This window comes from Terrapene carolina, unplaced genomic scaffold (assembly GCF_002925995.2).
Source record: "Terrapene carolina triunguis isolate 2854851 unplaced genomic scaffold, T_m_triunguis-2.0 Scaffold139, whole genome shotgun sequence".
Lineage (NCBI taxonomy): Eukaryota > Metazoa > Chordata > Testudines > Emydidae > Terrapene > Terrapene triunguis.
In genome coordinates this window covers 2,058,576-2,081,295 of record NW_020664490.1, presented here as the reverse complement: position 1 = coordinate 2,081,295, position 22,720 = coordinate 2,058,576, and the positions used below count along the sequence as shown (strand labels likewise).

The 22,720-nt window shown below is 39.7% G+C and overlaps 1 protein-coding gene across 1 annotated transcript in view; it reads left to right on the top strand.

Annotated features, from left to right (window-relative positions):
* The window catches only part of LOC112112899 (mitochondrial intermediate peptidase-like), a 125,226-nt gene that overhangs the window by 38,874 nt on the left and 63,632 nt on the right, over positions 1-22,720 (top strand). The window contains exons 11-14 of the mRNA XM_029911967.1: positions 3,984-4,137; positions 5,186-5,263; positions 6,720-6,924; positions 9,946-10,055. Of these exons, the coding sequence (XP_029767827.1) occupies positions 3,984-4,137; positions 5,186-5,263; positions 6,720-6,924; positions 9,946-10,055 (547 nt within the window). The remainder of the gene's footprint in view (positions 1-3,983; positions 4,138-5,185; positions 5,264-6,719; positions 6,925-9,945; positions 10,056-22,720) is intronic.

Below are 22,720 nucleotides of genomic sequence, written 5' to 3'. Positions count from 1 at the left end.
TCAATATTTACCGATTTAAAAATGCAATCCTTCCAAGCTTAATTATAAATGCCTTTATAGGCAGATTCAGTTGCTGACAATGCCTCAGAATGAGACCAGCATACCACGATGAGCATTCTAAACGTCTAACAGGTCTAGCAGATTGGATGTGGGGGGACAGATAAGCAAATGGTAACATCAGGAGAAACTGTGCGTGCTTAGACACAATCTCCCCAATATATGTCCCCTACTCAGGGCTCGTGTTTAAATAGTGGCATTTGTGGCACTTGTGTTTCCACAGCATGATGAGGGCCTGATCCTGATTAAATATTAACAATGGAGAAGTTGTGTGACTAGGCCAAGGTCACATAACAAGCCTGAGGCATTGTCAGAACTGAATCTTCCTATAAAGGCATTTATAATTAGGCTTGGACGGTATCCTCCCCAGTGAATGGCTGTACCTGTGCTCCGCATAATACAGTGAGTGAAGAGAGGAGCTGCTGTAAAGAGGCCCTAGGCTTTTGGCGTGTCTATCTAGTTCTGCATGATTGCTGAAGATCTATAGTTAGAGATAATCCTTGTCCCAGGAGCTTACAATCTAATTACACAGACAAACAAGATATAAACAAACATGTCTTGTTAGCCAACCTTCTTTTAAAAAAAATAAAGTACAGTCCACTTGCGCCCCTCTTCCTCTACATTGTCCACAGGCCCAGCCAGCTTATTGACCTCTGTTGACCCAATCTGTCTCCTTTCCATTCTGTCTGCTCCACTACAACACTATCTGCTCTCCTCCCAAATCAGATGATGCTTGTGTAACTCAGAGTATGTAAAGGCAAGCTGTGTGGTTCCAGCTGCTCTCCTCCCCTCCCCTCCATCTCAGCATAGGAGTATATTCATGGAGGCAGCTTTTGCCTCAGGGTCCCCTAAGGTGGGGGCAATGGGTCAACATATCCTCTCCTACCTCTACAATCCATGCACTCCAGTAGTTCTTCCCTCCCCACCACTAAAAATAGAGAGAGGAAAATTACCTACATCTTCTGGAACACAGAGATTTATACTCACTTTTGTGCAGCACTTTGAGCTTCTTTGGTAAAAGGTATTATATGAATGTAAAATATTATGATTTGCTTGTGCCTTTTTCAAGCAAACATATTTTAAAACATCATGCTAATATAACATTTCCATTGGGTTTCGGCAATAGCAGAAAACATGCTGTCGTCTTTTAACATAGTTGAAATAATGTGCCTGGCAATACATCCACATGTCCTTATCATCATGTCTTGCATCATCCCTTTAGAAAGTACTGTGCGATTCTGATCTCTACATATGTATATGAAATCCCATACCACAAATATTGACTTTATTTTTTATCTTTAGAAGGTATGCTTCATAAAGGTGTTTATAATGTAACTATCACTGTATTGTTATGGGTGCTCCGTGTACTTCCAGTACTTTCATATGAATCAAATACAACAAATCGTAATGTTTGTATCTAAGATTCAGACTCTTTCCAAATTTGTCCTATTTATTTGAAAATTCTTCATGCTGTTCTTTCAAAATGGGCACCAATTGAACTGAAATATTATCAGACCAAAAAACAGAACAGCCTTGTCTCTTATTCCAGTCTTAATTTCTTTTGGAATACATTATTATAATATCTATAATGATAAGAATCATATACTTCCTGAAAAATCCTTGACATTGTTGTCTTGAACTTTCTCTTGTCAGGTGATAAATCATGTGCTACAGGCATGAGTATAATACAAAAGGGAAATTGGGTTCTTAAAAATTCGATCTTCTAATAGCTATGTAGACTGACAAAATAAGATATCAAAACAATGTGTATAAAGACAGTAAGCTTTCACAGTAATTACTAAGTCTTTCCACATTTTTTTAAAAAGAACCATTAAAACACAAATTTGCTGTTTGTGCTCAGGTCAGTACTGGAATCAACTCCAGAGAGAGTGGTATAGTAAGACTAACGTGCTTTGGCAGAGGTTTTAGAGAGGTTTGCACAGTAGCCGTCCTTCTGAGCTGGGTTAGACAACACGGTAAAAACTCTCGAGTCTGTCTGAGCTTTTTCTACTACAGTTTACAACAGTGCTACTACTGCTGGAGCTGCACCTGTTAGGAATTACAGGGCTGAAAAACACTAGCATAGATGCAGTCTAGGTACTGTACTTTGCAGTACTATGAAGTGTACCTGCATGCAGAGACAGCAGCCATTTTGTTCTCACAGTTGCTGTGTGTGCTGTTACGGAAGACACACACACACACACACCCTCTCTCTCATGGAGACTTGTGTTCTGTCTTTTTATTTTCTTTAATCTAAAATGATTCCTTTTAGGCTGGAAGCATATGTTTTGCTCTTTGGAGACTTATCAATGATAACGGAGGAAAGTGTGTCTTTTTTTTTGTTTGTTTTTTGTTTTTTGTTTTTTTGCTGTGTCACACCCCAAAGTGCAGCTGTTACATAAGTGGGGTGAGTTTAACTGGTGCTGCCTGTATTGGGGGAAGTAATGACCAGTACAATACCCTTTCAGAGTTCTTGGGATTTTTTCTGTGTTCTTTTATAGTTAAAATCAGAATGATACACACGCAAGAAGCCAGAAATAAAATCAGGGTGGAGTGTACAAATATGCGAAGTCTTGAAACTAAACATCTCCACTAGCTTCAACAAATGTTGCCATGGTGGTAGCAAAATACTGCTGGAGTGCATTATTGGGATAATATAAAAGATGGTGGGGAAAAAAACAAACCCACATTGAAATGCTTAAAAGAACGGGTGTAGTGGCTTAGAGTGCTAATCCTGTCCCGCTGTGCACCACAGCCTACTAAAGTTGCGTAGTGAATTGTAACTGCAGTTATAAGCAACATGACTCCAAAAGACGGTGCCAAAGTGTGTTTAGTTCTAAGGCACTGTCTTTTGTGTATGTTGGGGTGAGGAGGAAGGAAGGGTGAGCAGTTTGGATGAAGAGTAACTGACTCTTTCACAGCTTAGCTATAGTTAAGCCTTTTGATCAGAGGCTTTAAAATAACAGGGTTCTAAATGTTTGGTGTTCAGCTGTTGTAGTCTTCCTGATGCAAATTTAGACTTCAGTGACTACTGATTGGTCAGGGAGAAATAAAAAAAAAAAAATGACATGAAAGAGGAAAAGCATATAAGATGGAAGGAGCAATGATCTTCTAAAGAAAAAGCCGCACTAAGAGTGCAGTCATTCAGTACTCTGGAGCCTGGAAGAAATGGCAGATGTAAGGGCAGCTGCTCCCTTGGCTAGTGTGTATCAATTGTTGGCAATTTGTATGCAAATCCAGGAAGCGGGGATGTTTTTGTGGTTGAGGGCCACGCAAGAATCAGGCACTAGGCATTCTGTTCTCAGTTTTGTCACAGACTGTGACCTTGGGCAGGTCACTTAAGCCCCAACTTTCTTAAGTGTTCACTAATTTTGGATACCTCAATTTTTGGTGCCCAGTTTGCGACATGTGGGGACTGATTATCAGGGATTCTGAGCACTAGGTTGCTTAGGTCTCTAAGGCACTTTCATCCATTCTTACAACTTTTTTGCAGTTTTGGCATTTTGTTGTGTCCTTTGTATTATCCCTATAATGCATGCTACAGTATCTTGCTATTCATCTGGCAACATTTGTTCGTGATAGACAAGCTGTTTAGTTCAACTCAGTTTGAGGTAGGGGTGCTCAGCACCTATGAAAATAGTGTCCTTCATGTGTCAAGTTGGGTACTCAAAATTAAAGACTTAAACTAGTGGATGCTTTTGAAATGTTGTGCCTTAACCGCTGCCTCACTTTCCCTATTTGAAAAATTAGGTTATTTATTCTCAACAAGGGTGTTGTGAGGTTTAATTCATTTGTAGGTGTGAGATGCTGGGATACAGAAGATGAGCACCATAAAGTGCCTATAATAAGTAAATCAAGACCATATTTTACACCTCCGATTGTAAAGCTCAACAAATATTTTGACTCCTTTTTGTTTGTTTTCTTAGGTATAACATTGAGCCCAGTTTGTACTGTCCATTTTTCTCTCTTGGAGCATGTATGGAAGGTCTGAACTTCTTGTTCAATCAGCTCCTAGGAATCTCTCTCTATGCAGAGCAAACTGAGAAAGGAGAGCTCTGGTGTGAAGATGTTCGCAAACTGGTGAGAATTCTAATTCCTAACAGTCTTAAACACAAAAGTGTATGGTAGAGCTGCTCATGTGGTCTCTTAAGAGACAAGGAACAGGTTCTCAAAGGTATTTAGGTGCCAAAGGATGCAGATAGGCATCTATTGGGATTTTCAAAATTGTGTAGGGCATTTATCTCCAATTGAAGTTAATAATAGGTGACTAGTCACTTGCGAAAATGCCTATCTGCATCTGTAGGCGCCTAAATGTCTTGAAAAATCTCTCCCCAAGTGAAAGATGCCAGATTCAGAATGGCTGGGTCTCTCCGTAGAGAGAAACAGAGAATTGTGTTTTCTGAATTAAACCTGAAATAATGTACATGGTTGTTAACTCATGCAGCTACAAATGTGCATTCTTACTGTGTAGGGCTTTTACTCTTCCCTTCTTTCCTATTGTGCATGTCTTATTTTCTTATTTGACTCAAGCCTTTCTATTTCTGGCTTGTTCTGTAGGATGGAAGTAGCAGACATGGACCTCTCTCTATTTGCCATTTTGCTCTGTTCTTTTGTCCTTCCACTCCCTCCCAGTATTCTCCAGTGGGCATCCTCCCTCCCTCCCTCCCTCCCTCCCTTCCACTTCCAAACTCAGCCTCCAGTGAGGACTGCTGCTCCTCAAATCCTCAGTGGTTAATCTACCAGTTCTGGCTACCCTCTCATATCTGTCTCCTTGGTAAATCAACTCCTGCTGTACTTAATTTATGTTCTGCAGCCCTGGAGTAGTTAACTTGCCATCTGATGGTAAAAGATGGGGTGGTTATTTTTATTGTGTGAGAGTAATCAGTTTGTATAAACTGCAGAAATTTGTGCAGTTTGAAGGACAAGCTTTGAAATATTTGTACATCAGTATTTCAACTGCAGTAGAATAAATTATTCCTATATTATTTTTTATGTAAAAGTATAATGTGCTGCAAAATATATGCAGTATAAACCTTTTCTATTGAATATATCTGAGTGTGATACTTTCTCACCTTTCCAGCTCAGCAGAACTTTCACTTTGGAAATTATATATTTATTTCTTTTCCAGGCAGTTGTCCATGAAAATGAAGGTTTGCTGGGGTACATCTATTGTGACTTCTACCAACGAGCAGACAAACCACATCAGGTAACAGCTATGGGCTGACTTCACTGGTGGTTTTGCTTGAGTAAGGACTACAGTATTAGGGTAATTTACTATTAATGTTAGTCCAGCAACATACATTTGGACTTAGAATCATAGAGTATCAGGGTTGGAAGGGACCTCAGGAGGTCATCTAGTCCAACCCCCTGCTCAAAGCAGGACCAATCCCCAACTATTTTTTTTTTGGCCCCCTCAAGGATTGAACTCACAACGCTGGGTTTAGCAGGCCAATGCTCAAACCACTGAGCTATCCCTCTCCCCTAACTAACTAACAAACAAACAACAAATTCACACATAACAAGACCACCTGTAAAGCCAAACATAATTCTAGAAAAATCTATAATGTATTTAGATTCTAGGAAGACTTAATTCCAAAGTATATATAATTACACTGATTGTTCAACTTCCTTTAAACTTTTTATTTTTGCCAATAACTTCCTTTTAATAAGCCCCACATATGTTGAATCCTCAGATACTACACTGACAGGCACTATGAAAACCCTAAAATAAGCAGTTTTTTGAGAGTTAGTGGCTTTCTTATTATCTACCTGCTGCTTATGAACAACCAATATCTGAAATCAAATACACTCTGTACCAAGGCAAAAGTCCAGAATGTCAGTTGGATCATTTCTCAAACCTCACGTTAAATAGGTGAAGCTGTCTACAATTTTTAGACATGCTGACTACCACCGTGGTGCCAGTCTATAAACTACAAAACAAAATACAACAGAACCTCATTAATTGGCATTAATGACTGAGAAATGTTTTGCAAATGCCTGAATTTTATGAATTTGTGAATAAGCAAACACACACTGTGAAACAGCATTATTACTTATTTTGTCAAGTGTGGTTTGGTTTTAGTTATTTTTGCTAACACTTTGTAACGTGTTCTGCGATATATTTTATAAAAGAATGATGTCTTAATAAGATGTCTCCTCACGATAGAGCTTGCTGTTAAAACTCTGCCAATTAATGGGGAGAGACTATATATGATATATAGTATTTGTAGGTCAGCGAAGTTCTGATGTGACAATAAACTAAATCTTTTTGGGAAAGATGGGAATTTTAACCTTTTGGATACTTACTCCTTAGATGGATTAAACTTAAACATGCTGCTTTTAGAAAATAAAATTTTGTTCAAGATGTTAAAGCTATTGCAATATTTAGTTTTTATCTTTATGAAATAAAAGAATCTTTTAACATTGTTATAATCTCAAGTAAAAAAATAGTAAACAGAGATGGGAAAGTATAATAAAGACTGGCTCATATTGTGCTATATTACACTGAAGCAACTCTATTGAAGTTAATGGGATTGCATTGGTGTAACAGAGCAGAATAAAACTCTTAATATTAAAACATTCAGCATTTATTTAATACTGTTAATGTGACAACAGTATCTGTATAGCATGGCTTTTTCTGAGTGGTTATTTTATCTTCAAAGGACTGTCACTTTACAATTCGTGGAGGCAGGTTAAGGAAAGATGGAGAATACCAGCTCCCTGTTGTTGTTCTTATGCTGAGTCTGCCCCATTCGACTAGGAGTTCACCCACATTACTAACCCCTGGCATGATGGAGAATCTATTCCATGAAATGGGACATGCTATGCATTCCATGCTGGGACGAACTCGGTACCAACATGTCACTGGTAAGACATCAGGAATAGTGATTTTTGTTGTTGTTGTTAAATGTTTGAATGTATAATTCGCACTTATTAATTTCCTGAAGTAGGGAGTATGTATTTAAATAACTGTAGTGTCTTGAACCTGGTAAACCGGTAGGTAGTTTAGTTTAGTTTAGTTTAGTTCTTCAAACTGCATTTTAAAATTAAGTGTGCAGCTATGGAGTAATTCTGTCTGCAGGGTTTATGTATTTCTTAATCTTCCAAAATATTGTATAATCTTTTAAATTTTATTAGGGTATTACAGATCTTTATATCATAATGCAGGTTTCAGTGACAAGCCTGTGAAAAGTCACATTTCCAATTAACCCTCCACACCTGTTGATTCAATTTATGATCTCTGTTTACTGTCTTGACTCTGTTAGCACATAGGAAAAGTATAACTTACTCTTGTAAATGCAACCTGGACGTATATTGCAGCATCATGCAAAGTATCACAATTCAGATGCCTGGCTGCTTGGCTGGCAAGGTTGGAGATTGAAAAGCAGCATGCTCAGTCTTTGGGATGGGATCATGGGTAGGGGGAGAACACCTCTTGTTCGTCTCTAGAAACCCCCGTGACTAATGCACAGAGTGACGTTGACTGGCTTCAAAGGGACATGTATCCAGCTTTTGCCCAGAGGGCGGATTGTCATGATGTGTACCCTTTGAAGATGATGGGAAAAATGCAGTTGGTGGACCATCTCACTTTACTCTACCCTTAACTATGAACAAGGATGAAAGGAGCTTTTCCTTCAAAGTTAAGACAAGGACTGTCCTATGTTTCTGATTCAGCTATCACTTTCCTTAATTGAAACTTTAACTCTGCTCTGAAGGTCAGAAATTTAGAGTAATCCTTGACCTCAAATTTTCTTTTTCCTTTTTCATATCAGTTTGTTGTAAGTCTACTTACCACTCCCTTTGGGATGCTGTGAGAATTCCTTCAGCCTCCCGATATTAGTTTGATTTTCAGAGTCCCAATTACAAAAAGTGAAATTGGTCCCCATTCCTGCTAAGGAATCCAACAAACTCTTTCTTGCTGTCTCTTTGATGCTTTCTAGTGGTGTTGCCCAGTGCCCTCCAAGCTCCCCTCTCAACCAGTTCTGTTTGTAGTAATAGAATAATGGGATGATTGAAAGTAAATTGAACTCAGCTTGCACCCAACATAAAAGTATGATGATCCTGGGTTGTAAATGATTTAGAAAACTTATTGTGAAAAAAATTGCATCAAAAGTGATTTTTTAAAAAAAGAATGCACTTGCAATATGGAAATTCCAAAGCCAGGCTGTACGTTTTGTTAGTTGGTAAACAAAACAAATTGGTAATTTATCAGTGTGGAATTTAGTACGTCGTCTTATCACAAATAAATGAGCGTGAATGAACACACTGCCTACCAAGTCACATATCACCAGACATACACAAAAGGGGTAGTGCACATGAGAAAAAAAGAGAGCTCCTTTTTCATTGTCAGTCCTTTTCAAACCATGGCACTCAGCATCAGTGTACTGGATGGCAGCTGGCAAGCTGTATGGTCCTGCTCTCATCTTTGGTAAACAGGTCAGAGTCCTGGTTTTGTCCAAACTGGTTGGCACATCATATGCTGCATTTAATATTTGCAGACAGTTCAGAAAGTTCTTTTACATGGCTGCAGGGGCGTGTTTTTTGCCGCCCCAAGCATGGCAGGCAGGCGGCTTTCAGCGGCGTGCCTGCGGGAGGTCCGCTGGTAACGCGGATTTGGCGGCATGCCTGCGGGAGGTCCACCGGTGCCGCGCCATTGGCATCCCCACCGCCGAAGCCGCGGGACCGGCAGACCTCCAGCAGGCATGCCGCCGAAAGCAGCCTGACTGCCACCCTCACAGCGACCGGCAGGCTGCCCCCGTGGCTTGCTGCCCCAGGCACGCGCTTGGTGCGCTGGTGCCTGGAGCCGCCCCTGCGTGGCTGTGTCAGCTGACTTGAGCTTGTGGGGCTAAAAGTTGCAGTGTAGATGTTCCCACTCAGTCTGGAGCCCAGGCTCTGAGACCTCCTTCCCTAGTCACGTTCCAGAGCCTGGGCTCCAGCCTGAGCCCAAATATCTGCACTGCAATTTTTAGTCCCGCAGACCAAGCCCCACGAGCTGACCTGGGCCCTGTTAATCAGTTCCATGGTTTTTTACTGCAGTGTAGACATGCCCTAATACACATGCAGTGAAGTTTGAGGTTGGAAGTGATATTTGCTTAAAGAGTTTTTTTCTTCAAGGAAGGAGATAACTTAACATTGGGGTCAGGGAGGAAATAAAATAACTGAGGACTTGCTATTCCTGACTCACATTTATGTTGCTGCTGTATGTACAGCTTTGGTTTAATGACGTCTCATTTTTTCTAGTACCTCTCAGTATTGGTACAGTGCTGATAACACAGAGCTAGAGTGAAGGTGATCAGGGAAGAGAGAGAGGATTTGGGGGTTGTGCTTTTAAAAACACCATTATGTGACTGCAAATAATTACTTCCTCAAATTTATTTAGAACATGTTTTGAACCTGCAAAAATGCTTTCACCTGATGATTGCATTGTAAAGAAAGGCTAATATAAAACAGAGATACGTGAGCTCAGGAAACAGATGGGAGATAAGAACAAGGATTGTGAGTGGGATTAATGCAAAGTTTGATTTACATTGTGACTGGATTTAGGTTGAGGACAATTCAGAAGATTTGGTGTTTTATGTAGGGCCAGATTGGCTGCAGCTTGGTTTATTTTAGCAAGGTGTGGTCCACAGCTTCATAAAGTGCCTCACCCAGCTGTTCAAATATTTTTTTACTTTGTGATTTATAGTAAAATGTGTAGGATAATAATGAAGTTTTTCTGCCAATATGTACAGTAATGGTATAGAAATAAAATATTGACTTAAGGAATGAAAGAATATTACAGTTCATTAGAAGTCCAAATTAAATGCTAACGAGCTCTTGGAAAGATAGAATTATGTGTGCTAACGTAAATAGCTGTATACTCATATTCTCAATCAATTCCTTCCCTAGGGACCAGATGTCCTACTGATTTTGCTGAAGTTCCCTCTATCCTCATGGAGTATTTTGCAAGTGACTATCGAGTGGTTAATCAGTTTGCAAGGCATTTTCAGACTGGCCAGGTAGGAAAAATGAACATACAGACTATTTAAAATATTATAAGAAGATTTGTTAAATGAATTAATTTTTTCAGTTGTCATTTATAAAGAAGTATTAAGACAACAGTAAACTTTGCTAACATTAACCTTCTATTTTAATTTATATCTAATGGTTGACAAAAGAATTGTTTACCTCCCCACAATAAGAAGCACACTGTGTATAAAAGGAAATTGAATCTCTACATCTGAAGTTGTACTGGCAGTTTTAAACTTTCAACCAAAATCATTTTGCAAAGTTATACAAAAAGTGGTACAATAAGTACAATAAGTAAGCTACTCTACGAACCAAATGATTTGAAAAACAGCGTTTAATATTAATACCAAAGTTAGAAATTCAGTATCTTTTTAATATTATTTTTGCTCACACTTTATACAGTGTTAAATCATGTTGTCACAAAATCATGGAAAATAATGGGGTATCAACAGTATGAGGCATTTCCGTTTCAGAGCAGGATTGTTCCCATAGGGTACTGTAGTGCTTTAAGTAGTTTTAAACACTTCAAGTTATTGAGGTTGCAGTGCTTCACCTAAGAGACCATTCCCCCTGCCGAAACGTTACCTAAGTGTGCCTTTTCTTAGTTGTATCCCAGTAATCCTGCCTGTATGGCCTTGTACCACTCTGTCCAATTCCTTCCCTCTTTTGTGTTTACACTTTACAAGGGCTTACAGACAGTGCTCAGATTTTCCCTGGGTTCAGATTTTTAGAAGCAAGCTCCGTTTTTGCAATTGCTCCTGCAGGCACAAATTCTAGTAGATGTCTGACTGTCTGCACCCACAAACTGGGTAGCTAGCCATCTAACTACAGTATTTGCATATGCAGTACACAGCAGGTGCAAAATTGTGCCTGCCAAAATTGAGGCTTAGTTGAGACTTATCTGAAAATCTGGCCCTTATTCACTGTGCTCAGCCTGCACTTCTCACTCAGGTATCTTCACGCTTTCTCCCACCTATTCCCATACTTGAGGGAAAAACTCCATAAAATCCCTGTCCTCTTTCACATCCCTTCTTAAGATTTACCTGTAAAATCCTGCCATCTGACAGTGGCTAGGCTGATGGCAAGATGAGACTACCAGATTAACTGCAAAGCTTCCTCATTATGCTGTCATCTTGTCCTCACATCTCTCTCTCTCCTCCCCTCTCCCCCACCTCTTTTGCCCATTTCTTCCTTCTGTTGTGTCTTGTAATATTACTTGACTGTGAACTCTCTGGGGCAGGAACTTTTTTTGTTTTTGTTGTTAATTTCAATGTACAGTGCCAAATACAGTGGGGCCCTTATCCTGGGTTGGGGCTTCAAGGAGTTACTGAAATACAAATAATAATAATAACGATAATCTATATGTATCCAGTTCTTTTAGTCTTGTCTCTCATTAAATCCCTTAATAATTTTGCGATTGTTCTGGGATTTCTCTTCATTTTGCCTAAATCTTTAATGTAATTCTTTTTACTGGGGCCATAGTGTATGGAACCAGCAGTTCAGTGGAAAAGTACTATACATTGGAGTGTTTTATCTTTGCAGTTATGTTTTGAGAACATATAAAATGTTGTTATGTTTGTTTCTGGTCATTTTGCCTCTTTTACTTTAGATAAGATACTTTAGATATTTTAGATCAGTGGTTCTCAAACTTGTGTACTGGTGTACACAGCAAGCCTCTGAGTGCGACCCCTGTTGTAAACTAAAAACACTTTTTTATATTTAACATTATTATAAATGCTGGAGGTGCAGCGGGGTTTGTGGTGGAGGCTGACAGCTTGTGACCCCCCCAGGTAATAACCCCACGGCCCCCAGTTTGAGAACCCCTGCTTTAGATAATGTTGGAAAACTTGGGTATGTGACCTACAGAACGGTAGCATAAGAAAAGTACACTCAATTTTGTGGTGAAAATTAGTAGTAGTAGAATGGAGTCATTTTAGGGATTTATTAGGAATAATTATTCTGTTGACCAAACCAAAATATAGTGAGGTCCTTTCAGTTCAGTATCTAATGATTTGCTTAGTAAGCCCACTACATGAATGCATTTCCACTTGAAAGTTACCCTAATTACAATAATTGATCTTGAAACATTACATCTCTTAAATTAGTACATATTCTGTGTATCAACTAAAGCGTGCTCTTCAGTTCCACAGACTTCAGTGGGTGAAGAGCTCTCACCTCATGAGGCATGTGGATATTTGCCAGATCATACAAGACAAATACCGTCTTAACAGTCTGATCCAAAACCCATTGACGTCCGTGGAAAGAGTGGACTTTGGATCAGTCCCTAAATGTTTTTAAAGTAAAATGTTAGTGCAACAAGCCTACCAGTGTAACATGTTAACTCCTTATTAACAATCTTTTAATCATTTTTCCAACAGCAAAAATTTTATTGTCAACCTTGGTAACTAAGTGCAAAGTTAGGAGTACTGGACTACTCATTCAGTTCAAAATAAACTTGTTGAATTTACTCCTATCTCATTCTTCCTTAGAGATTTATGAATCAGGTTAAGTGCAATCCAAACAGTACAAAAGTTTTGGAACATTTATATTGATAAATACATGTTTTCATTATGTTACCACACATAACATTTTCACATTACAGCATGTCTACAGAATCTCATCCCTCATCAGTTTTGGATTCCTGCATTAAAGCTCACTCAGATGTTTTTTTGACATAAAGTGATTCTATGTCAGGCTCGGGCAAGGATCCCTTCACCATAAGCAGAGGAAATTAGAAGAAAGCACTGGGTGGGACAGAGTGACCATAGCTGGCTAGCTGTTCGTGCATGGTAACAAAACACAATTTATATTTGTTAAGCCATTTCAGAGATACTAAGCAAGTGAACGATATATCAGAAATCTGTTTCAGATGCTTTATTAGCCAAGCTCCAGTGTACTCAAGCATGTAGTGTGTTGCATCCACAGTGGTGATCTGCAGTTAATTCCTCAAAGCAGGAGAGTATTACATAGCATGAGAAACTTTCAACAGACATCTATAAAGTCATAAACATTCAGTATTATATTTCAGTAGTATGAGAGTAATTGGAAATATTTTGCTGTCTGCTTCTATAGTAACTTTGTGTGGTTAGATAAAATAGCTTGTATAGTATCTATTAAAATTGAAATTATTGGTGAGGCTAGCTCTCTCTTCGTTTGTGCCTTGGGAACTGCACTATCTAATGTTGCTCACTGGAGAGTCCCATAGCACTCAATAGTATTACGTGCCTTACCAAAGTGGTAAACATCTGCTTTCATGTGGGACACTCAATCCTGTAAGGTGTTGAGCACCAACAAGTCCTGTTGAAGTTAGTAGGAGTTAAGGGTGCTCAGCACCAGTGTGTTCATCATTTGGCAGGTTTTAACCCATATAACATGTTGTTGAAATAAATATAAAAATTGAAAACTGATGACATTCTAGCATTCTCTGGGAAGTTTAAGTGTAGTGTTGCTTAAGTATTCTGAAGTTATCTGACTGCATATGGATTCAGAGCATGAACACACTTGATCTTCGGGGAAAAACATCTGAAAGAGATTTGTGGAACATCATTTACTGCTCTGTGTCTTCAAAATGGTTTAAATCTAAACCATGTTTTGTTGCAGTGCACAAGCTAAGAACCAGACTCTATATCCCATCTAGCACTTTCTTTTAAATTTCTTCTATTGGGTGCAGATACTTGCCCTTGTATGGCACAGAATTATTGTGTGCCAGGGAGCAATTGAATTGAGTGAATGTTAATGTAGAAATTCAATTTTGCAGGGAGACACGACTGGATTAGGCTGTAAGATTAGGAATGGAGCCTGGAGCTACTATGTGGCACGCGAGGTTTTGAACTGCTGTTTTTTATTGTTAATTTTTAAAATTTAGATTATATTTATAAACCACTATCTAGAATCTAGATCAATCTGCTTTTCCTTTCTTTAGTCAGTCTTCAGAAATTGAGGAAGCTGATGTAAAAGATTTCAGTGTCTCGGATTTACATATGAACAAAACATAGAAATTAGGAAAAATGCTTATTTATTACTATAGTAGTCATCAGTAGCAACTGCTTTATTTAAGCTTGCTAAGTAGATTCTGTAATAAACCCCTGGTTTCACACACTTATAACGTCACAGAAATTGACATTTGGTGTTCAATTTTCCATGCTTGGTCTCTGCCTGGAGGTGATTTTTTGTGTGTAGAAAGTTTGAGCAAAATTCCCTTGAGCTGTTTGAGTTTTGTGAATATGAAAACAAAATCCACTGTATCCATTATGAAAATTATTCTAACCACGCTCTTGAAAAAAATGGCTATGGCACAAATAGCTGAAGTGTGAAACTTGGCATAGGCATTAGCACCAAATTCTGTTTCTTACACAAACTAGGCATGTCATTAATTTCACTTATGAATAAAGGGACTCTAACTGTGGCCTACTGCTCCCTATAAAGTCAGCTGTAGTAGGATAAGGTCCTGGGCTCACAGTCTTCGTTGAGGTTTGATTCCTGGCTTGTTGAATGGAAAGCAGTTGGTTTTGATTTTTAAAACATATGAACATTTGAAAAGTAAGTGAGTATATACAGCAGAAAAATTATTCTATAGGAACACTCTTAAAGATACATAAGTATTATGCACATGTGTGCTGCTGGATAAAGGCCTGATCCAAAACCCACTGAAGTCATGAAAAGACTCCCTTTGTCTTCTATGGTTTTGGAATTGTTCATAAGTGAGCACTGATGGGTTTAAAGGAACTTACAATTTTCACTGGCAAAATTAGCAAAACTGGGTCCAAAAAGCTAGCCAGCCCCAAAGTAATAGTTCTTCGAGTGCTGGTTCCTATGTGTTTTTTCCACTGTGGGTCCGCATGCATCCAGAGTTGGAGAATTCTTGCAAGCAGCGTCCATTGGTTTGCACATGTGCCATAACTCTCTTTATGCCTCAAACCAAGGACATAAAGAGCAGAGTGGACCAACCACCTCTCCTGTTCCTTCTTATCACCACATGGCCTGGGTCAGAACCTCCAGTGTACGGAGCTGCTGCTTCCTCATAGTTATTCTTTGATCTGTAAATATTTCAAAATTGGCCTTAGTGCCTTTGTATATAGTTTTTTCTAGTTAGATAGATTTCCCCACCTCTGGGACCCCTTATCCGGTTATGAGTATTGGACTATGCCCAGAATTCTGGGCTTCAAAAACTTGTGTCCTGCCCTTGTTATTTTTCGGTCAACAAAGACCATAAACACTGTCTGTGTTGCCTGGGGGAGGCACTCCTCATGGCTAAGTGCAAAATCTGCCACTCTTTCCTTAGCCGTACCGGTGAGGCACGGGAATTGCAGCTTAGAAAGTACCTTATGGAGAAGGCCATGCGGCTGCAGTCGGACCCAGGCTGTGGGAGTTGTACGTTGACCTGAATCAACATGGAGTGTGTCTCCCGCCGCGAAGTCAGACTCTGGTGCAAGGGAATCCTTTCCTATAGACACTCAGTTAGGGTCTCATTGAGAAGGCAAGAAATGCTCTCATAAGCACATAAGGAGGTTACCCTCTACGTCTATCTCGAAGACAACCAGTACCACTCTGCTTAAATGGAGCAGGTCTTATCTAAATATTCTTTAACCTCTGCTGGCTTACACGTTCTGGTTAGCCTCATGGTGCAACACAAGAAGAGACCGTTCATGTGCGGGACCAAGGGACGCTGCCACCAAAGTTTTTCAATCAGCAGCGCAGGGACTCAAGCACACCTACAGTGGAGCACCCATAGGGGAACACACATCGAAGAACCATCATTACTACGAAAGGTGAGTAACTTCTTTCCTCCCATAACACTCCTGCCATTGGTCTTATGGAAAATTCAACAGGACAGGGCATGAATCATCCTCATCACCCCCAACTGACCCAGACAATTTTGGTTCCCAAATCTCCTGTGAATGTCATCTTGTTGTTATTAGTTTAGTTATATATTAGAGACTTATAGAAAGAGACCTTCCAAAAACGTTAAAATGTATTACTGGCACACGAAACCTTAAATCAGAGTGAATAAATGAAGACTCGGCACAGCACTTCTGAAAGGTTGCCGACCACTGCCCTAATCAGTACCTTCCTGCCAGTGAGGATGTCTACTCACTGAGACGTAAACCTTGTACTTTTGGCTCTCACTAAGCTTACGCCCTTTGAACCGCTAGCTACATGTTCCATGTCTCACCTATCAATGAAAGGTGCTTTCCGTATAGCCATCACCTCAACTAGAAGGGTAGGTGAGCTCAGAACCCTAATGGCGGACCCATGATACACCATATTCTGTAAGGACGTAGTCTCATTACAACTATATCCGAAGTTCACAACAAGGTAGTTTTGGAGTCGCAAAGTAATGCAATTGGAAAACCTAATCCCAGCTATACATATAAAATGATGGGGTCTAAATTAGCTTTTACCACTCATGAAAGGGATCTTGGAGTCATTGTGGATAGTTCTCTGAAAATTTCTTCCTCGGTGTGCAGCGGCAGCCAAAAATGCTAATATAATGTTAGCAACCATTAGGAAAGGGATAGATAATAAAACAGAAAATATCATAATGCCTCTATATAAAGCCATGGTACACGCACACCTTGAGGACTGCATGCAGTTCTAAGCACCCCATCTCAAAAAAAGATATATTGGAATGGGAAAAGATACAGAGAAGGGCAACAAAAATGATTAAGGGTATAGAACAGCTTCCATATGAGGAGAGATTCATAAAACTGGGCTTTCCAGCTTGGAAAAGAGACAACAAACGGGGGGATATGATAAAGGTCTATAAAATCATGAATGGTGTGAAGAAAGTGAATAAGGAAGTGCTATTTACCCCTTCCCATAACACAAGAACCAGGGGTCACCCGATGAAATTAATAGGCAGGAGGTTTAAATGAAAAAGAAGTACCATATATACTTGTTAATTAGCCCGTTTGTTTATAAGCCGACCACCCAAAATGGATAGGTAAAAATGGCAAAAACTGTATGACCTTTTCATAAGCCGACCCTATATTTCAGGGGTTGGCAAACTTTGGCTCCTGGCCCGTCAGGGTAAGCTGCTAGCAGGACAGGACGTTTTGTTTACCTGGGGCATTCGCAGGCACGGAGCCCCTCAGCTCCCAGTGGCCGTGGTTCACCGTTCCCAGCCAATGGGAGCTGCGGGAAGTGGCGGCCAGCAAGTCCCTCAGCCCGCACCACTTCCCGCAGCTCCCATTGGCTGGGAACGGCAAACCGCAGCTGAGGGACTCCGTGCCTTCGAACGCTCCAGGTAAACAAAATGAAAATGTATTAAATATTCATTTCAATAATTCAGTAGAGCTTAAAATCGTCATATTCTGTTGTAGACCCGTTGATAAGCCGACCCCCGCGCTTTAATGCTTTACTTTTTTACCAAAAAAATTCGGTTTATGAACGAGTATATACGGTACTTCTTCACGCAATGCACAGGCAACCTGTGGAACTCATTGCCAGGGGATGTGAAGGCCAAAAGTATAACTGGGGTTGAAAAAGAATTAAGTTCCTGGAGGATAGGTCCATCAATGGCTATTAGCAAAGATAGTCAGAGATGGAACCCCTTGCTGTAGGTGTTCCTAAGCCTCTGACTGGCAGAATCTGGGACTGAATGACAGGGGATGGATGACTCGATAATTTCCCTGTTCTGTTCATTCCCACTGAAGCATCTGGCATTGGTCACTGTTGGAAGATGGGATAGTGGGATAGATGGACCATTGGTTTGACCCAGTATGGCCGTTCTTATGGTCACTTACATGTAAAAGGATTGACTGGATTATTTTTTTTCCCCAAAACTGCATGCATTGGAGGAGGGCAGGAGATTTCATTCCCTCAATGTATGACAAACTGGTCCTTTATCTACAAAGGACAAAACTAATTAGAAAATCACCTAGACCTTTTTTTGCCAAAGCAGAATGAATTTGAGGCCAAGCAATCGCCTCCCAGAGACTCTCTAAATGGATCTCAGGCTGTACTGTGCTCTGCTACCAGCTGTCACATCTTTCTGCCCTCAGAGGTAAGGGCTCATTCTACAAGAGCACAAGTGACAACAGTACCAAGTACCATAGCTTCATGAAGTACCTCTAATTGACATTTGCTAGGCAGTTACGTGATGTTTCCTCCACATGTGAAAGACATTATGCTCTAGTACTGGATACCTCTATTGATGCACCCTTTGGGACAGCAATCCTTTGGATGGCTCTTCCACCTGTGTCCTTGCACCCTTTTCCTACTTGAATACTGCTTGTCAGTCACCTCCTGTGGAGTATACATATGGACCAATGCTTGAAGAAAAAGAGAAAGTTACTTACTTTGTGGTAATGGGAGGTTTTTCAAGTTGTGTGGTCCCTATCTGCATTTCACTACCTGTCCTCCTCCTCCTCTGCTTTGCATCATTCCTGATTCAGGGTAGAGAAGGAACTGGAGTGGCAATTGGACTGCTTCACCCTTTATGTCCTCAGTTTGAGGTATGAGGACTATAGGACATGTGCAGACCTGCGTACACTGCTTGCAATAATTCTCCAACTCCTAGTGCATGTACACCCGGAGGGGGATACAGATAGGGACCACACATCTTGAGGAACCACCAGTTCCCACAAGGTAAGCATCTTTCTCTTCAAGAAGATGCATACCAAGCTTATTATTTTTCCTTAAAAACATCCACACAAAAAAACAAACCTCTGGGAAATTAAATACAATACAGATACCCATGTTAATATTGAGGTTCCACTGCACAGTTAAAAATCACAGAAATGCAAACGTTAAAGCTCCAAGAATGTTAATTAGACCACCTTGTGGACATGTACTATTTTGTGTTCCCGATTTTCTTGTTAAATGTGTAGCAATGTGATGGTGGTGAATGTCTAAACTAAACCATTTTTCAACTTAATGCCTTTTTGGATGCTGGCTTGAAAAAGTCATTGTCTCAACTGTTTGTGAGTTTATTTATTTCCAGTAGTATAGGCAGATGGAATTACAAAGATGGTGGTTTATTAATCTAATTAAAGAAATGGGCCCAGATAGTCAGAATTATTACTATGATTTTGTTACTGTAGAATATTAAACAGTTAAACATGTTTTGGGGTTTGGGAGCACAGATACCTGGGCTTCCTTAGGCACCATGACAAGCATTGTAAAATTCATGCCAAGGTCTTAGTTTATTGAACATAAAAGACAAGAAAAAAAGAATTTAAAGTAAAAAATTGAATGTTTATTCAGTCAAAACAATCTTAGCCAAAGCTCAGCAAAGTTTTTTTTTTTCCAGAGAGTGGATATTAAAGTCCCTGGTTTTATCAGAGAGTCCTTCTTTTGGGGTAAGATAAATAATAGTTCTGTAGCTGGACCTTTAACTCAGTTGCTTGTTGTTGAGGCTATTGCTGCTTTTGGCAAGGAGACAAAGTGGAAGAGAGAGCAAAATAGAAAAGTATGGGGAAAGACAGCTTTCTGTTGATGTCTGCAAGAACTGGTGTGTTGATCAGTCATGGATAGGTGCCTGAGGCAGATGAATCAGCCATGACAGGAGCATATCTAAACCTTGGCTTGCTTCCCCAGTCCAAAATGCCATCTGGCTGGTCTCTGCAAGTCTCTCTCTTTCCAGTGGCTCTTGAACTAGACTAGGCTTGATAGGCCGCCTCATTCTGTCATGCTGTTTTTGCTGACCAAAGTCTCTCTTTTTTGAGTCCCATGTCCTCATCGTTTCCCCCAGTGAAACCTAACTTCTGACACCAATTTTAGCCATTGTTTTCTTCTTGCTTGTGAATTATCCTTTCAACACAGCCCTTGGGTGTTGATATTATTAGTTGATATTAGACTATACAATTAATCACTATATCCTATTAGTCACAAACCTCATATTGTAGAATGTCATTTGTCTCTGTGAATTTTCATGATTTCCCCTGAACTCATGAGATAGATGTAATTTACTTAAAATTATCAGCTGTTCTTCTCTGCTTCTCATGCTGATGCTATGTCTCAGGTGGAAGGACAGAGTCTTGCGGTGGGAGAACACTTCAGCCTCTCTAACCACTCAGTAACAGACTTGAAGGTGGCAATTTTGCAACAAAAAAACTTCAAAATCAGATTCCAAAGAGAGACTGCTGAACTTGAATTAATATGCAAATTAGATACAATTAACTTAGGTTTGAACAGAGACTGGAAATGGTTGGGTCATTACACTAATTGAATCTATTTCCTCATGTTAAGTATCCTCACACCTTCTATGGGTCATCTCAATTATCACGTCAAAAGTTGTTGTTTTTTCTCTCTCCTGCTGATGATAGCTCATCTCAATTGATTGGCCTCTTACAGTTGGTATGGCTACTTCCACCTTTTCATGTTCTCTGTATGTATTAATATCTTCTTGCTGTATGTTCCAGTCTATGCATCCGATGAAGTGGGCTGTAGCCCACAAAAGCTTATGCTCAAATAAATTTGTTAGTCTCTGAGGTGCACAAGTACTCCTGTTCTTTTTGCTGCTGTTGTGGCACTCCTATAGCTACAAGAGTACATACAAAGCAAGTTGGTAGGCTGAATGAGGGCAAGCAGTTCTTTTAGAAAGACTACGGCTGTGACCCAACTCTACATCTTCAGCAGCAACTTTTTGGAGAGTTGTCTCTCTGGTCCTTTGGCGAGGGAGATTTGGTTAGCACAGAGAACGACCAGTGCCCATCTCTATTTGCTCCTTGCACTTGGACTCAAGGAGCTGGGGAACATAGTAGAAACTCCCATCAGAGCAGTTGAAGAAGAAGAAGAGAATAGTGGAGTGGAAGCAGTGGCTGACTTTCCATATCTTCTCTGCCATGGGAGCACCTATTCACTTTTCCAGTATAGTGAGAGGATTCCTATATTCACTCTTCCAGTGTAGCAGAAGCATGGCAGTGAAGAGAAATAGTCAATTGTAAGTTGTGGATTAGAGCTGTTTCCACAGCTGCTGAGAGTGCATGAGCTAAGCGAGGGGGTGAGGTGGTTTGTCCTACATAGCCCATGGAGAGTGTGATATCACTTGCACTGTCCGTCTCCATCACTGTGAACTGCAAATCTGGATTTCCCATTTCAGTGAGGATTTCCGGGATTGTGGTTTACCAAAATGCTTATGAGTGAAGTTCTAGTGTTTTGTTCTGTTTTAAATAGCATACTGGCTGACAGCTGCTATACTTACATTTATCTTAATGTTGTTTAAAACAGCCAAAATACAAAACTGTATAAATCAGTTGTGCTGAAAGAGCCAATTTAGTTTGAAGTGTAGCAGTGATCTTGGCTGTAGCATTTGTTAAAAGTTATAACTATATAAAATATATACATCCACTGCTGCTAAGATTTTAGGTGTTCAGATTTTGTAATGCAGAAAATTTTTTCAAATTAAAGCTACATATCCAACTTTTCGTTATTGTACTGTATCCAAAATGTATATGTTGGTTGTTGGTGCTTAATAACAAAATGTGCTTAAACATGTATCAGACACAAAGTTTCTTCCATCAGGCTGTCATCTTGCATACATTTATGTGCTCATTTATTTCCATGATGAATGGTCATTGAAGTCGCTGAAGCACAGGGGCAAAATGCACATAGATAGGACAAAATGCACTGGCAGATGTAGAGGAAGAATTATGTAACCTAAATAATTTGTCATCTGCAAATTTTGCTACTTCATTACTTACCTCTCTTTTCAGATGATTAATAAATACAGTAAACAATAATGGACCTAGTACAGAACTGTGAAGTACCTGCTGTTAACCTGTGTCTATTATGAAAATTTAACATTTTTTTGCTATTCCTTCCCCCCCCGTCTCTTAGCCAATTTTTGGTCCAGGACAGTACTTTGCCTCTCACACACTGACTCTTGGTTTCTTTAGTAGCCTCTTGAGAGGGACCTTGTAAAAGACTTCTGAAAATCTAAATAAATTGTGAGCAGGTTCTCCTTCATCCACTATTTTGACACATTCAAAGAATTTTAATAGATTAGTGAAACATGATTTTTGTTTGCAGAAACTGTATCATATCATCATCTTCCACATGTTTTTTTATTCTATTTTAAATCTGTTCAGCCAGTTTACCAGGTACCAATGTAATGCTTACTGATCTGTAATTCCCAAATCAGCCAGGCGTTGTTTTTTAATATTTATTTGTTTGCTACGTTCCAGTCTGCTGGTATAGTAGCTGTTTTTTAAATTAAAAATTACCTATCTTTGCTAGCAGCTCAGCCACTTGATACTTGAGCTCCTTCAGAACTCTTGGACGTACAATCCGGGCCTGGTAAATTGTTGCTTTTTAAATTATTAATTTCTTCCAGTCCTTTTTCCAGTCTCTGAGAATACCTCATCTTTATTACCTACTCTGGACCTACTCATTTTTGGTATCTCTCTGATATTTTCAGCCATGAAGACTTATGCAAGGATGCTTTTCTAAAAGATATGCTCTAGGAATTTTTGGGGGGAAGTTCTATGGCAGGAGGTCAGAATGGATAATCACAATGGTCTGTTCTGGCCTTGAAAGATATGAATCCCTTTTATTTCTCAGCAATGTCCTTATCATCCTTAATTGCTCCCTTTCACAACTGTCAAGTATCAGAGGGGTAGCCGTGTTAGTCTGAGTCTGTAAATAGCAACAGAGGGTCTTGTGGCTTAAGACTAACAGAAGTATAGGGAGCATAAGCTTTCGTGGGTAAGAA